The 17,106-nt window shown below is 38.2% G+C and overlaps 1 protein-coding gene across 1 annotated transcript in view; it reads right to left on the minus strand.

Annotated features, from left to right (window-relative positions):
* The window catches only part of ME1 (malic enzyme 1), a 100,190-nt gene extending 99,398 nt beyond the window's left edge, over window positions 1-792 (minus strand). The window contains exon 1 of the mRNA XM_039334458.1: window positions 380-792. Within this exon, the coding sequence (XP_039190392.1) occupies window positions 380-466 (87 nt within the window). The 5' untranslated portion in view covers window positions 467-792. The remainder of the gene's footprint in view (window positions 1-379) is intronic.
* Between the last annotated feature and the right edge of the window lie 16,314 nt (window positions 793-17,106).

Consider the following 17,106-nt stretch of genomic DNA (forward strand, 5'->3'; position numbering starts at 1 on the left):
GCCAGAAGAACCCAACCAATCGACGGAGCCTGGGTTCAAATTACTAGAGAAAACCGGCTGGGGGGGGGGGTTCGTTCCTGCGCAGGGCTGCGGTAGTTGTTTCACTCTAGCTGACCGGGCGAACGTGAGGCGGAGCCAGCGCAGGAAAAATACAAACCGGCTTACGCCAAAATGTTATGCCGCCGAAGAGTCTCGGCGCCCACAGAAAACTCTCCTTGTTTGGAAGCCCGTCCCGGGAAAAGAGGGGCTGGAACCGAGACGGAGCTATAGGCTCCCCCCCCCCCGTTGCTTTCTCTGTCTCACGACAGCCGCTCTCGCCCCCGCGCCCCTCTCCTCCGCGGAGTTGCTGCCAGCCACCCAGCCCGACCCGCGCGCGAACCTTGTTGAAGGCAGGGTCGCGTAAAACATCGCAGCCCCTCTTGGTGGTCCAACTAGGTTTCCTCTCAGCAGGTGCGGCTTCTTCCATGCTGCTAGGTCGGCCAGTTGCGGAACAGGGGAATCGCACTGGTCGGTGGATGATGCCTATTGCCGGTGGTTGGCGTTTATGGCCGGGGCTGCTGAGGCGGCCGCCTCTTGGGAGGAGGAGGACGAGGGAGAAGGAGCAGAGCTTCCACAACTGCCTCCTCCTCCTCCGAGGTCAGTAGGGCATGGGAGTCGCTGAGTCATTCCGGAGGAGTTGTTGGAAGCAGCGGCGGAGGCACTTCGCGCCAGGTGTTTCCCGGGCGAAAGGGCTTAGCCGTGAGGGGTGCAGACCCCTATCGATCTGCGTGGCATCGTTTTCCTTGCCGCACCTTAGGGTCACACCTGCAGTACCTAGTACGCGGGAAATCTAGCCTCGGTCAGGGTGTGAAGGTAGTTTGAAGGCTGCCTCGTGAAATAAGCGCTTTGAGCGAATATTCAAGTGAGGTTGAGTGCATGGTGGTGTGTAAAAAGGTAGTTAAATTAGTTAACTGTTACCGTAATTTTAGGATAGAGGGAAAGAACAGGCCCTTGCAAGCCTTTCTGGTCATGGCTGCTGAAAGCAAGAGTATGATTTCTTGTTATGTTGAGATAGGAAGCAAATTAAAAATATAGGCCTTAAAATAGGTTTGTGTTTGTTTTTTTTTAAAAGCAGATACTCTCAGAAACCTACTCTCACCTGTAAGGCTAGCCAAAATGGGTCCAAATATCTCACCTTTATGCTGGAAATGTAAAACAGCAATAGGATCATATTATATGTGGTGGGAATGCCCAAAGGCTTGTGAGTATTGGAATAGGATACAAAGATGGCTGAAAGGTATATTAATATTGGACTTAGAGTTAAAACCTGAATTTTTCCTGTTGGGAATAACCACGGAGAAATACAATAAGGGAACAATCTATTTGCTGTTACATGTCTTGACTGCAGCTAGGCTTGCGTTTGAGCAAAAATGGAAGAGCAAATAAATTCCCACAGAAAAAGAGACACTATATAAAATATTACAATGTGTGGAAATGGACAGGCTCACAATTGTATTGAAAGACAAATGTAGATCAGTTTATTTCGAAACCTGGGATAAATTTTACCGCTGGAGGGATTCGAGGAGGATGGTTGGATTATAGGCTAGTGTTAAGATAGAAATATATGTAATTTTAGAATAAGTATTGTATATAAAATTTAGATGTATATTCAGAGATGAAAACCGATTGTAAAATGTGGAATAATTTGATAAGAATGTATATACTGGAATGTCACGTTATATCCAATGTTTTTTTAATTGTATTATAAATAAAATTTTGCATAAAAAAAGAAACCTACTCTCACCCACAGTTGAGCTAGTCTTATCTATTTTGTGACCTTATCCTCATCCGACCATGGTTACATCTGCTATAAATAGTAAAATAAGGCAAATTTAAGTTCTATGTACAAAACAGTGGCGATTTTGAAACAAGAACTGTGTGAGAAGGCTATTTGTATTCACATATTAATTCATGAATAAAAGAATTGTATGCATTTAATTGCTTTACTATTTGAACATATTTTCTTTCATTGCACTTAATGCACGGCACCACTGTCTGCAAATTAATGCTGTAATGGCATAATCTCTCTGAACATGTTAAAAGATATTGTATGGCCTATTTAAAGTCTATAATACTTGGCAACCCGATTCAGTTTGAGTACTGTATATTTAATATGTGGTTAACATCTCTTCATTAGGCAAACTCCTTGAAATACTAATATTTTGTAAGGTACAATATTTCTGTGCAGAAAAAAACTTGTTGTTTGGGCCAACTTCACTTTAGACTTCAAGGATCAGCCCTGAGAACTGCATGGATATTTGACTTGTAGATGTCAGGAAATACCTCTTGTACTTTCTGGAAAACATTTTCTGTCACATCATTTTATACTATACCTACGATGGTGTCAGCTTACAACTTAACTACGTGCTGCTGAGTGTGTTAAGCTTGCAGAGACATCAAGGGCATTATGAAAGTATGGATTCTTCAGCACACATATAATTTATTTGTAAAAAGAGCTTGTAGCATTTCTAGTGCAATTTAAAGATTGTTTAGCTTATTTAATTCTATCATTTCATCTATTCCCCATTTCCAGCAAAAGCAAACTCTTGTTACAAAGAAAATCTCTTGCCTTTTTATTTAAAAGCAGTTCTAGAACCAAACATCTTTTTTCCTTTAGTAAAAAGTAAGTTAAACGGATGAGGTAAGAGTGCTTTTACAGTCCAGTGTTTAGTTGCTTATCACTAAATAGATCACAGTCTTGATGTATTTGTTTATGTTGCTACATTAAATTCAGTGTACAACCGTGCTCCAATGCAACATTTGCTGAAAAATAGAGGATGTTTCTGGCTAAGTTCAATGCGCTGAATGACTATTTGGTTGAGTCAGCTTTCTAGCCATATGAGATAATGAGTGCCAGGCTCAAACTGTTAATCCAGCAACAATTGGCATATAACATGGGGATACACCTCTGGCGTAAAAGGAACCAAAAAAAGTAGCACTGTTGTGCAATGAGGTACAGTAGTTCATTTTATCTTGTACCCTGAACTGTTACTCTTAATCTCAATAGTAAAAGGATGCCTTGTTCCTCAAATTGAGCTAGCTGATCTCAGCATGTTGCATAGTCTTACCAATATGCAAGCAAGCCTAGATCAGCACATTGTACAGACTTTAACCTTCAAGTCCAAAAAAAAGGCAAAATGTTTTCTTTTTTATGACAAGGTTTTCAGACCACACGGACCCAATCTAGCACAAAGGGCAGGTTATTGCTGTTCTGAGCAACCCCTTCTATAGTCAATTGAGTCTAAATAGATCCAGCTATTTCCTTAGATAAACTTCATTACGAATCAGAATTATGTAATTTCATTTAATGAATCAGCAGGAAAGGTTATCTTTCCCAGAAGAGCTATTGTTGACAAGACCAATTTAATAGTAACATGGAAATAAATTCTTATAAGTGAAAGATCTCCTGAGAGTTGGTTAACTGTGTTAAAAATAACTGCATTGGTGTAGTGGTTAAGATGCTAGCTAGAAACCAGGAGACTGAGTTCTAGTTCTACCTTAGGCATGAAAGCCTGCTGAATGATTTTGGGCCAGTCCCTCTCTCTCAGCCCAGTTTACCTCACAGGATTGTGAGGAGAATAACAGGAAGAAAGAATTTTACGTATTTTTGCCGCCTTGAGTTACTTATAAATAATAATAAACAAAGTATTTTGCAAACCGCATATATCTTTTTTAAAAAAGATAAAAAGTGAAAAACCTAGATTTTTTTCTGCTTGAGTAGTTTATTTTTAATAAAATACCAAGGATGTTGAAAAAAAAAATCTTGGAGACTGAAAGCTGGCTTTACTGTTGGCAGGGGCTAACCAAAAAGGAATCAACTATAGGAAAATGTTAAGTCCAACATTTACTTCAAGGGGATTGGACGAAAAGTCTGGGAGGAACTTCAGTATATATGTTCCAATCTTCCCAAGTCACAGAACAGAAAAGTCAAAAGAAAACCTTTCCTAAAGATGTCACTTAATTTGTCTTGAAAAGTAGCCTGGATATACAGTAGGTCACAAAACAAAAACTGATAGAACATACCCAATACACTTCCTCTTAGTTTTATTATAGCAGTCCTGCTTACTCATCAGACCCAACAAGGGACTACAAGAATGCAAAGCCGTGAAAAGAATTAATGTAAAGGGTAAAAAAAAAAAAAAACTACAGCAGGGCTTAGACTTAAAAACTAAGCTAGCTGACCTATATCTTGCTGGCAGTGCTGAGGACGACTGAGAATGCTTCAGGGATGTTGTCCATTCATGTGCACTGAAGATACTAGGACTTTCCAACATCATGACTGGTTTAATGAGAATGATGAGATACAGGCTCTACTTGTTGAAAAGCATCACTTTTATCACGTCCATCAGAACAACTTATCATCTGCCAAGAAAAACGCCTTTTCCATTGCTTGTGGGATAGTCCAGAATAAACTGCATAAAATTCAAGATGCCTGGCTAAGCACCAAGGCAGACAAAATATGCTAATAGTAAAGACTTGAAATGGTTTGATTAAGTCTTTAGCACTCCCTGGAGACCTCAGTCTGTTGGGAATACCAGAATAGATAGTACAACTTTCATTACAGAGAAGACTCAGGTCCTGCAGAACTGGGCTGAACACCTTATAGCCATCCTCGACTAACTGTCATCTATTAATAACAAGGTGATAGGGTTTCCCAAGTCAACATCAACAACACCATGATTGACCTGCCAGTAATAGCATCAGGAGCTAAATCATGGACTTTATGCAACCAGTGTTGTCTTCATGAAAGTCTTTAATACTGTCAACCAAAAAGGCCAATGGAGGATTATGTCAAAGTTCAGCTGTCCCGCCAAATTCAAATGATATTCCATGTTGGCATGATGGCCTAACTGCTGGACATAGAGAATCCTCTAAGGCGTTCCCAGTTACCAAGGGTGTTAAACTTGGTTGCTTGCTTGCTTCCACACAGTTCAGCATGATGTTTATTGTCATGCTGAATGATGTCTTTCAGAACAGTATCAACCTTAAGTTCAGAGAGGATTGGGAGCTATTGGCAAAGTGAAGAAAATGGCTCTGGGAAATTTCCTTTTTGCTGATGACTGAGCCCTAAATGCTGGCTCAGAGCCAGAGATGCAAGTCAGTATCAATACATTCTCTATGGCTTGTGACAACTTTGGATTCACCACCAATATGCAAAAGACTGAAGTAATGCACCAGTCTGTTCATCGTGCACCACACAGAGTGCTCAACATCGCAATCAAATGGCAGAAACACAATGGACCAGTTCAATTACCTTGGCAGCACCCTCTTGCCAGTAGTGACCATTGATCCATAAGTTAATTATAGAATAACGAGAACGTATTCAGCTTTATATAGATTGTCGGGGGGAGGAATATGCAAATAATGCTTACATTGTAAACCACCCAGAGACTGCTGTAAAGTGCAGTATATAAGTCTAAATTCTAGTGCTATCCACTACATTTCTACCACATTTTTCCACCCTTTTTTATTTTTCAGTTAGCGTTCTACCAAGGTATACAGATTCATTTACTTGTTTCAATCAGTCCGTTTTCACGATAAAGCTGAGTAACAAAAATCTGGAATAACAAAAGTGGATCATTTGAATAAAGTTATATTTGTTAAATCAAAATATCCATTAAATCCAAAATTATATAATTGATGTCAATTACATCATTTAATAGTTGAACTTTAATGTTGTTTGTGTCACTTTATGTGAGTTGCAACATTAAAAGACATAATTTGACACTAATGGAATATATCATGTTCCTTATAATAACAAAAGGTGACTATCTTCCATATCTGCTTTCAGCAATTGTTATTCTGAAGTCCCATTTGGTCAATATCATGGAATGTGCAGAAAAAACAAAGTATTTTTGCTTATCTGCTGTAATTGTCCTGCCATGAACCAATTTTATCCCTATGTAAACTCAGTAGCTGTGCACTGCAGATACAGCCTACATACCTACATAGGTGGCTGATCCCCAATTCAACAGTATTATTGTTTTAACTTTGTATGCCACTCAAAGTTACTGTTGTGAGATGGGCAGCCATATAAATCATGGTCCTGATTCTTGGATGGGAGACCAACAAGAAATCACATGGATGCAGGCCGGACTGGAAAACTGGAAAAAAAAATCCTGTAAGAAAATGATGGTAAATGGTTTCCTTATTTGATAGACTGATTGATATAGCCACTCATTTGAGATACATCAGGCTAGGTGGCTTACAATCAAAACAAAATACAAACATATAATCAGACATCTTAAAAAAACAATTAACATAACCAGAAGACAGTTATTGTTTTTGGAAAGCATCATGTAGACCAGTGGTTCTCAACCTTTTTAATGCTGTGACCCCCAACCGGTTGTAAGTCAAGGACTAAACTGGTCGTAAGTCGAGGACTACCCAACCGGTTGTAAGTTGAGGACTTTCCCTGCCCGGGAGCGCCATGCATGCGTGGTGCCGCCCCCTGTGCTGGCCGAGGCGTAGCTGGCAAGTGGCAGAGACGGAGCAGGCCGACCACTGGCTGGGCCACCAGCTGGCCCAGCCCAAGGGAGATAAGGCACCTGCCGGAAAAGGGGAAAAAATGGCGGACAGCCTTGCTTGGCGACCTCCGTGAAATGGTCGATCGACCCCAAATGGGGTCGTGACCCATAGGTTGAGAACCGCTGATGTAGACTATGTTACCAACATGACAACAGAATAAAATAAATTCTATAAATGTGGTAGTAATCCTAAAATATATATTTTCAGTTATTTGACAGATTTTTATAAAACTTTTTTTGGAGAAAAAAACAGTTGAAAAAAGTTTAAGTCAATAAATCACGTTAAGTCAAGCATGACCTAAGACAGCAGTTCATTTTATTGCTATTTCTCAAGTACATATTTGTTGAAGACCTTTATAGTCCATATACTGGTAGTCCATCACTTATAACCACAATTGAACCTAAAATTTCTGTTAAGTGAGACATTTGTTAAGTGAGTTTTGCCCCATTTTATGACCTTTCTTGCAACAGTTGTTAAGTGAATCACTGCAGTTGTTAAGCTAGCAACATGGTTGTTAAGTGAATCTGGCTTCCCCATTGACTTTGCTTGTCAGATGGTCACAAAAGAGGATCACATGACCCCGGGACATTGCAACCGTCATAAATATGAGTCAGTTGCCAAGCGTCCGAATTTTGATCACATGACCGTAGGGATGCTGCAATGGTCATAAGTGTAAAAAATGGTCATAAGTCACTTTTTCCAGTGGTGGTGTAACTTTGGTCACTAAATGAACTGTTGTAAGTCAAGGACTACTTGTATAAGCATCTCTTCTGTCTTCTAATTAAATTTAATATCTCTTTACTTTATGTTGATACAGCTGAAGTTTCTAATAATGTCATTTCATATTTTCCAGGAGTTTGGAAGATTTAAGCTAAAGGTAATTATGCAATCCTGAGATTCTGATACCTTTTCCAGGCAAACAGCTCTGCTGGTTCAGCTTGTTCTCCTTGTTTTCAATGTGCACTCATAGGACAAGGTCAGCTGGTTGATCTGGGAAAAAAAACCCTGGCCTACAACTTGCCCTGCTTCCACGTATGGCCTACTTTATAATTTCCACTTACATATTGAACAGAATGAATCCAGGGGCTTGCTTCAAAAGAAGTAAATCTTTCTTCTATTTTTCTCTTTACACTTAACTTTAAGTGATTGCTAATAGTTGTTTACTCTTGTGGCTGTTTATTGATTTTTCATAATTTCTGATTATATGCTGAGGAACATTCATCCTTCATTCTTTTATCTTGCCTGCATATACATATACCATTGACTACCTCCCAATTGGTCTCAGAAGTTAAATTTTAAAAAAATGCATGTTGTTGTTAGTTGCGAAGTCGTATCCGACCCATTGCGACCCCATGGACAACGTTCCTCCAGGTCTTCCTGTCCTCTATCATCTTCTGGAGTCCATTTAAGCTCATGCCTACTGCTTCAGTGACTCCATCCAGCCACCTCATTTTCTGTCGTCCCATTCTCCTATTGCCCTCAATCTTTCCCAGCATTAGGCTCTTCTCCAGTGAGTCCTTCCTTCTCATTAGGTGGCCAGAGTATTTGAGTTTCAACTTCAGGATCTGGCCTTCTAAAGAGCAGTCGGGATTGATCTCCTTTAGGATTGACCGGTTCGATCGCCTTGCAGTCCAGGGGACTCATAAGAGTCTTCTCCAGCACCATAGTTCAAGGCCTCAATTCTTTGATGCTCAGCCTTTCTTATGGTCCAACTTTCACAACCATACATTGCACACACACACCCAAAAGAATGCCCACCCCCCTCGTATGCTTTTACTTTTTTGTTTGTGGTTTTTATCCTTTGTTTCTATATTCTCCCAACTTTTTGAGAAATGATTTGTCTTCAACAGAAAAGGGACCCTGGATTTGTTTTATAGAAGGAAAACACAAAGACAGGAGGAATTCAAGCTGAATTGCTTCATGCTGGATTCTAGGAGTACTTTCCAAGAAATTCATCCTTACTGAGTAAATATACATAGGGTCAAGCTGCAGAAGATATAGGAGTTTAAGCACAGATTAAGGTGAAAAGAGTTTAAAAGGTTAAGCAAACTAATATCAGTGCAGAAAATTGGGTGGACCTTGTGCACTAGTTGGAAACAATCCAAGCCAAGTGTGCACTGTGGAGGAAAGTTTAATTGCACAGTATGATGATGCAATAGTGAAAGATCTCAAGAACATTACGTGGATGGTGAATCTAAGAAGTAGTGGGGAAAAAGTCCTAATATTTGTACCAAGGTAGTGATTAATTAGGGGTGGTGAGTTATCTGCTCAGAGTCACATTAAGGGTGTGCTGATTTTAAAAGCAAGCATATTCCTCATGTTTTTGTATAAACGATGGATACTGGGAGTGGCAGGAGTGGAACAATTCAGCAACATAAAAGAAGTTAGACTAGTATAGTACTGCATTGAACATGTGCCTAGTTTTGTAGGGAAGAAGTCTCCATCCAAGGTCCCTCTCATATTTCAGGTTAAGACTGGGAAATGCCTAAAAATGCTGCTATGCTACTTAGTATGAACTATACTGAGCTACATAGGAAAATGCAGCTTGCTGTGTGGCATGCTTCCTCCTCTCTTTTTGCTGGTGGCAACTTGGAAAAGGATTACAAAATACACAACGGAGTGCTTTGTCTTAAAACTATAGTGCAATACTGTTGAAGTGGGAAAGAATTTGGGAGTGAAAAAAGAAAGCAAACGTGAATAAAATTGTACAGTTGTTAAAATTAAAAGTAATATCTGTTTAGGCCTTGTTCATGTAAATAGCCTGAAACCTACTCTGACAAAATTACTGGAGCCTACTGAATGTGGGAGTAGGATTTACTACAATGTTCAATCATCTCTTTCAGTTTCTTAGAGAAAGGTAAGATTAATATATTTTGTAACTTCATAACGTGAAGTTAATAACTGCAATTTCATAATGTGAATAGGCATTTTACCAATAGTCTCCTGGGAGAGCAGGAAAACTGGCATGACCAGAATATTTTAAATCCAAAATGTCCTTATTTTTCCATATAAGAAGCTTTTCTGAAAATCTGAATCTAGCTTTTCTATGTTTCACAAACCATATATAAATAAGATGACCAACCGTCCTCCTTTAGGAAGGACAGTTCTCCTTTTGTAAGTTCTGTCCTCCCTCAAAAAGTGTCCTTCTTCATGTCCTCCTTTTTGATATTTGAAGACTAATCTGCAGGGCTTTTTTTTCCCCCTCATAGAACGCTCAGAACGGTGTTCTGGCACCTTTTTTTGATGGGTTTTTTTTTTCAACTTTTGCCTGAGCTGTACTATTCCCACTATTAGCTTTCGAAAGCCAATAGGAATTGCTGCTGAGCGCGCCAAAACACCCGGCTGGTAAACTTTGCACATGCAAGTCGTCTGTATTATTGTTGCAATGAATAAAATGTTTCTTTTATTTACAATATTTTTTTCTTCAATTTATTTGTGTCCTCCTTTTCATTGTAAAAAAATTGGTCACCTTAATATAAAATACCTGGAACTCATGAGGCTTTGTGGACAACATCCATTCAAGATCCATTGTGTTTTTCTGAACCTCTTTCTCGTAAACCTTTCTGTTTTCCTTTCTATGAAACATTTTCAAGCACTACGAGCATTTTTCATTGTAATCTCTGTCTAATAAAATCCTCTATCTTACGTGATACAGTATACATTACATATTATTCAGTGCTAACATATTCATAAAATTAAAATGATACCTCTCTATATATATGGAAATCATCATATAGAGCACAGAAAAATCAAATGGACGATTGTACATCATAAATACAAGGAGGTAGAAGAGATTAGATTGTAACAGTAAAACACAGATAGGAACTGATCACAAACTGTTATATGGACGTTCCAAGTCAAGCTATAGAGCACGAGTCATAAAAGAGCCAAGGTTGACTATCCCTGCTATAGAGGAAGAACAAAACCAACCAGTTTGATACTGAATAATTATATTTATGGAGAACGTAATTTTGAACTTCTGAAACTTATTAATAAAGAATGTGAGGAACCATGGAATCAAAAAAGTAGAGAATGGATATGAAAAGAAATTGGATGTTAGAATAAGTGGAAGTTGCTGAGAATAGAAGCTAAAATCAAGAAAGACAAGCAGCTATTATAATACAGAAGAAGCAATATTACAATATCTGTATATTGTATAAGAGGAAAATAAATATAGAAAAACAAGGAAGACCTTCCAAAAGATCTCCAAACTTTGAAGGGGATACCAATCTTGTATAAGTATGCCTAAAGGATGCTAATTGGCAAATAGTATCTGATCCTTAGAAAATCAAAGTAGAAGTACATTGAAATTATGTTCATGCAAATTCAAGTTATCTTAGAGAATACTCTGTATTTACAGGAACTTCTAACATTAGAAGATGAATCTAGATAAGTATTGCAGTCATTACCAAGAAGCTACAGGAAATGATGGAAGTATCAACAAAAATATAGTAAGTAATAGAAAAAGAATCAATAAAAATTCTAACCAAGCTATGCCAGCAAATCTGGAAAACATCACAGAAGCCAGTAAATAGAAAGAAATCCATCTACGTACAAAAGAAAGGAGGTTTATCAGAATGTGCAAACTACCATATAACATCAATTTCACAAGCCATATTGTTGTTGTTGTTAATTTTCAATTAAATTCACAGTCTGGGACTGGTAAAAACTTAACAGTTCAAGTCCTAACCAAGGATCTAAGACAGTGATGGTGAACCTTTTAGAGACCGAGTGCCCAAACTGCAACCCAAAACCCACTTATGCACCATCGGGTGCCGGGTGGGTGTGGCCCATTGAGTGGGTGTGGCCCATTGGGTGGCCGTGGCTGCGGTGGTAATGGCAGACTGGGTGGGACTAAAAAGTTCAATCAATCAGTTCCAACTTTGCAAGATCTTTTTTTCCTGTGAGAAGTTGAAATTGACTGATGGATTGAACCTTTTTTTTTGTACACGGCGGTGGAGGCCTAAAGCGAAAAGGTTTTATAAAATCCAGCTGAAGGCCTAGGATTGGGGCGACGGGCCATGTTGATTTTTTGCTTTCATGGAATTGGTCTGCAAGGCTTGTTCTTGGGCAGCCAAAATAAAAACTTCAGTTTCTTTCTTCAGCACTCTTGATCGCAACCAACTCCATGTTAGCTTTGTATCTATCTTTCCTTCAATGTCTTTCGGGTATTGACTGTGCATAGGTTTCTTTTTCCAGTTAAAAACCTGATGCTCAATTGTTTCCTTTCAATATTCTACTTTCAAATTTTATTGTTTTCAAGAGGTTTTCCTTCTTCACCTCCTTCAGCAGAGGCTTTTTTTTGCTTTTTTTATGCAGTCAATTAAGCCGTATTTTTCTTCTTCCACGATTTGTTGCACCTGTAAGACTTCTGCAACTCTGAGATCTTGGCAAGTACAATCAATCATCACTTTTTGATTGCAAAGCATGGTGCATTAGTTTTCTTGTCTTTTTATCCATGTTATCAAGTTCTAACTGAGTCCAATCAATTATTCCAGCCGAGTACCATATTATAGGCACTGCCCAGATGTTAATTGCCTTTATGATATTTCCTTCACTCAGCTTTGATCTCAAATTTTTCCTGACTTGTTTTATGTATTTTGTTGAAGTAGCATCCTTGACTTGGTTGTGCAACAGGTCAGAAGCTTCCAAAACTCTTAGTACTTGTACCCCTCTTCTGATGATACTGCTTTTATCAGCTTTTCATTATCAAGTTTGAATCCATCATCTTCAACCATTTTTCCTGCCTTAACAGCAATTGTTGCACATTTGTCAATGCCAAATTGCATTTAAATGTCTCTGCTAAACTCCTCAGTGCTTTTCAGCAGTGAGCTTGATTCAGCTTTTGTTTTTCCAGTTTTAAATCATCCATGTATAGCAAATGAGGACCCTTTTTTAGTCTTTTCATCGCCACAGTTTATTTTGTTCAAAATGCTTGTTAGTGTCGCCATCAAAAGTACAAATAACAGAGGTGACAATGAGTCGCCTTGGAAGATTCCTCATTTGATTTCAACTTCACCAAGTTCTTCTCCACAGGCCATCAGCTTAGTTTGCCATAGCTTCATGGAAGTCTTTAGGAATTTCTGGATTTTTTTGCTAATTGCAAATATGTCTAAGCATTTCTCAATCCAGTTGTGTGGAACAGAATCAACTGCTTTTTTATAATCAATCCAGGCCATAAACAAATTTGTTCGTCTTTTCTTTGAATTCTTCAAAAGCAGTTTATTAATCATCAGTTGGTCTTTGGTTCCTCTTGAATTTTGCAGCACCCTTTTTGTTCTACAGGCAGCAAATCCTTGTTTCCTAGATATTCATAATTTTGTTTGCAATAATGCCTGTAGGGAATTTATATGTTGTTGACAGGCAAGGGATTGGCCTGTAATTTTCAGGTTTCCCTTCTCTGCATCTTTCTGAATCAAAAAAGTTCTTCCAATTGTTACCCATTTTTCACTTTCAAGTGTTTCCAAAACCCGATTCATCAGGTTTGCTAATCTTGCATGCAAATTTGTTAGTGATTTCAACCAGAATCCATGCAGCTCATCTAAACCAGAGGCACTCCGGTTCTTGACCTTCTTTGCTTGTTTTTGCACCATTTCTTTTGTTATGTGGACATCTTCCATTCTACTAGGGGAACCAGTGGTCATATGTGAAATTCTTAGAATAAAATGATAAGTAGAATTGTAGCTGTATTCATGTACTATTACTCGATGTCTAGAGTCATTTATCTGAGATGGTTGGCTATAGATATTGAATAAATAAAAGTCAAATAAGCTACTTAATTTGTATTTTTCCACTTGGTTATATGTACACATGATGCTGATCCCTGTTGACTATGACTAACTGAAGATGGGCTTTTATAATGAAACAAGTACAAATATTTGTTATGCCAGGTCCGTTGGATTCATAAAAATATAACATTTGCACAGCAGCCAAACCATTTGTTTAATGGTAATTTGTTAGAAAAACCACAATGGACTAAATTTGCAAAGCATGTTAAGCCATAAGCATATAAACCACAATAGCTGGTTCATGTAATAAGTTAAACCCCAAAAGAACCACATCATTATCTTAGTGTGCTGTATAAATACAGCTAGCATATTAGTTAGTATGTGTTTATTTATATCAATGTAAATCCCACACACCATGGGGTACTCAAGTTAGCTAACAATCCAAACTATAATATAAACCATAAATAGTTTTCATTAGGGTTTATTCTCCTCTCTTCTGTTCAACATCTGCATAAAACCACAGGTGAAATCATCTGCCTGTTTGGTGTGCAGTGTCATCTGTATGTTGATGATACCCAACTTTACATCTCCATCTCAAGTAGCCCATATCCACTTGAGCTATCCATGCATTGACCCAGGGCCTGGAGGCTTCTGGGTTTGGGTTGGACAGTACACACTTTAGTTGAATCCCAACAAGACTGAGTGGAGTGGTTGTGACTGTTGGGACCCCCCTGGGTTGAGGATGCCTTTATCTTGGATGTGGCTGCATTTCCCCAGGCAAGATTGGTTCATAACTTGGAAATCCTGGATTTGCAGCTACTGTTCAAATAGCAGGTGGCAGCTGTGGCCTGGAGGGCCTTTGCACAGGTTCACCATGTGCACCAATTACTCCCTTTCCTTGACTGGGGGGGAGGGTGCTTTGGTCATCTGGAAGCTACACTGGGTAAAAATGCAATGGTGCCAGCAGTAACTCTTGATGTGCCCGTGTGTCACCACTGCTACACAAGCTGCATTGGTTGCCAATTGGCTTTCAACTGAATTCAAAGTGCTGATTATTACCTATATAGTCCTATATGGTATAGGTAGGACCTGGATATTTGAGGAATATTTGTCTTCAATCGTTTCTGCCTGCCTTGCGCATTTCAGCAGAGTGGGTGCACTCCAGATCACCTCCATTTAATATTGTAGTTTGCAGGAGCTAACAACTGTATCTTCTCTGATGTGATTCCCATCTTCTGGAACAGCATCCCTCAGAAATAAGGAGGGTGCCCTCTCTCCTGGGTTCGCAAAAGTCGTAAAAATCTAGCTTTTGTCCCAGGCCTGGGGTTGGTGTTTGTTATTTGTTCAATAGCCCCTAGTTTGTTAGATTATTAGATTATTTTAGACTGGGCTGTCTATGTGATTCAATGTTTTTAGCTGTTTTTATATTTTCCCTAATTTGCACACCACCCAGAATCCACTAGAGTTGGACAGCCAATAAAAATAAATAATTAAATATTCAGTAAAAAGAATTGCTAGACATGTTATTTTTCCAGCTTAAAAATCCTGGCCAAAGAGCAAGGTCTTGATTGGTCGTCTGAAGATGGATAGTAACCAAAAGTTCCAAGAAATTGAATGGATAATAACCAAAAGTTCCAAGAAGTTCTTTTGGAGCTCTGAAACATATTTGTGAGATGATAGAATCTATCATTGATTCTATAATGTGACTTGGCCTCTCAACTTTATTTGTATGGTTTGTGTACATGAGAGGGGAAATAGAATAATTCACGAATGGATGTAGCCATTTCTAATGAGGGATTCTGTTTCAAAGGAATTTCTGCTTCATAAGCATGCATTTTTTAAACAGATAGGCTAAGGTCCTAATTCAGAAAAATCAATTTTGTTCAGTTAACACCCAGTTCTGTTTAAAAGGTCCTGGAAATAATAAAGTGGTAAAGAAAAGAAATCAAAGATTAGCCAAGGTACAGGATATAGAAACCTTTAGAATTGCCCAAGTTGCATATATTTAAAGGTATTAAAGTTCCATGCAAACCTGGGTCAAAAATGCTGCTAGTGCATCACAACTATTTGCTTACTAGTTTCTCAATGAAAATATTTCACTGAGACAAATATACAATACAAAGACCATTTAAAGGAGAAACTATTAGATTTAATAAAAGAACATGGAAAAGTACTTGTTTCTTTTTTGGGAGGATTGATGGGAGTATGATGTATTTCATTGTTTAACAGCCCAGTTTATTTAATAATATGGTTCTAATTCTTAGGAATTGATTGACAGAAACAATAAAAATATTCTTTGTAATATGTCACAATGCAAACATAATCTCCCATACCATCTAGATCACAGGTGTCAAACTCAATTGCTACGTTTTTTGCCTTTGCGGAGCCTGGGTGGGCGTGACCTACGTGTGGCGCATCCAGCCTGTGGGCTGCCAGTTTGACATCCCTGATCTAGAACATGCCAAAAATGATGAACTTCCTGGATGACTAATTTTTATATTCTTTGAATTCTTTGAAAATAACTACATTATTATTCAATATTAGATTTAGCAGGGATTAGAATTACTCATTACGTAGTATTTCTAAACATAGAAGTATAACTTCTAATATCTTTACTAGGTTTAACTTTCCCTTTTATATTTATTTCAAATTAGAATACTTCTGAATTTTATATGAGCTGCCTTGTGACAAAAATATTTTTCTAACATGAATAATTGACAAATAAATATAGAGTAATAAATGTTTTCAATCTCTCAGTTCTGTCATTTACAACATTTTCCTCACATAATGATTGCCTTAACTAGTTGGTTTTCAGGACAGTTTTAGTTTCCATGTTATTTATTTTGTTCCCAGATAGCAACATTATCTTCAGTCCTGACACTTAAATTTAAGACCAGGCATCAACCCACTTAATTATTTTTAAGCCAGCTAACTAAAACAAGAAAGTTATCTGGTTTAATACTATCTCTTTATAGCAGTGGTTCTCAACCTGTGGGTCGGGACCCCATTTAGGGTCGAACGACCATTTCACGGGGGTCGCCAAACAACGCAGTTCACCATTTTTTCCCCCTTTTCCTTAGCTGTGCTACTCCCTTTTATTCTATTGGCTTTTGAAAGCCAATAGAATAGACTCTCTTGAATAGAGTCTAATTCTATTGGCTTTCAAAAGCCAATAGGAATTGTCCAGGCTGTCTCTGCCCTGGTGAGCCCGCCAAAAGTCCCAGTCTGCAAACGGTGCTGCACCAGTTGAGTAGTCCTTGACTTACAACCGGTTGAGTAGTCCTCGACTTACGACCGGTTGGCGGTCGCGGCATTAAAAAGGTTGAGAACCACTGCTTTATAGTATCAACAAAAAGCAATAGGCAAATTATTTAATGTGTATGAAAGCTGTATTTTTAGAAAAAGGTTGATATACTATTTTTATGCAATTTATATTGATAGAAAACACCAGTGTTAAAGGCAAGTTGCTGGTTTAATAAAAGTTTAGAAATCTTACTCAGAGCTACCATATTGGACTGCAAAAATTCAGACTTCTGATAGATGGCAATAGAGAGCTAGAGTGTTCTGTCTCTGATTTCTGCCGTTTGTATTTTTGTTGTCCTAAATAAAGTAACCTTAATTTTAGGATGCAGGTATTCACTGGGTTTGTGAACCAAGACATTTATATTTCTATTTATAGGGATCAATTTAGAAAGGTGGTTATCATATAATTACTATCTTGAAAGTAAATCCAATAAAACTAAATGAAACATATTTCTGAATTTATGATCAGAATAGCAGAGTTGTAAATATAATCAAAACACTGCATATT

The sequence above is a fragment of the Crotalus tigris genome, unplaced genomic scaffold (assembly GCF_016545835.1).
Source record: "Crotalus tigris isolate CLP2741 ecotype Arizona unplaced genomic scaffold, ASM1654583v1 scf7180000017631.5181431, whole genome shotgun sequence".
Classification (NCBI taxonomy): Eukaryota; Metazoa; Chordata; class Lepidosauria; order Squamata; family Viperidae; genus Crotalus; species Crotalus tigris.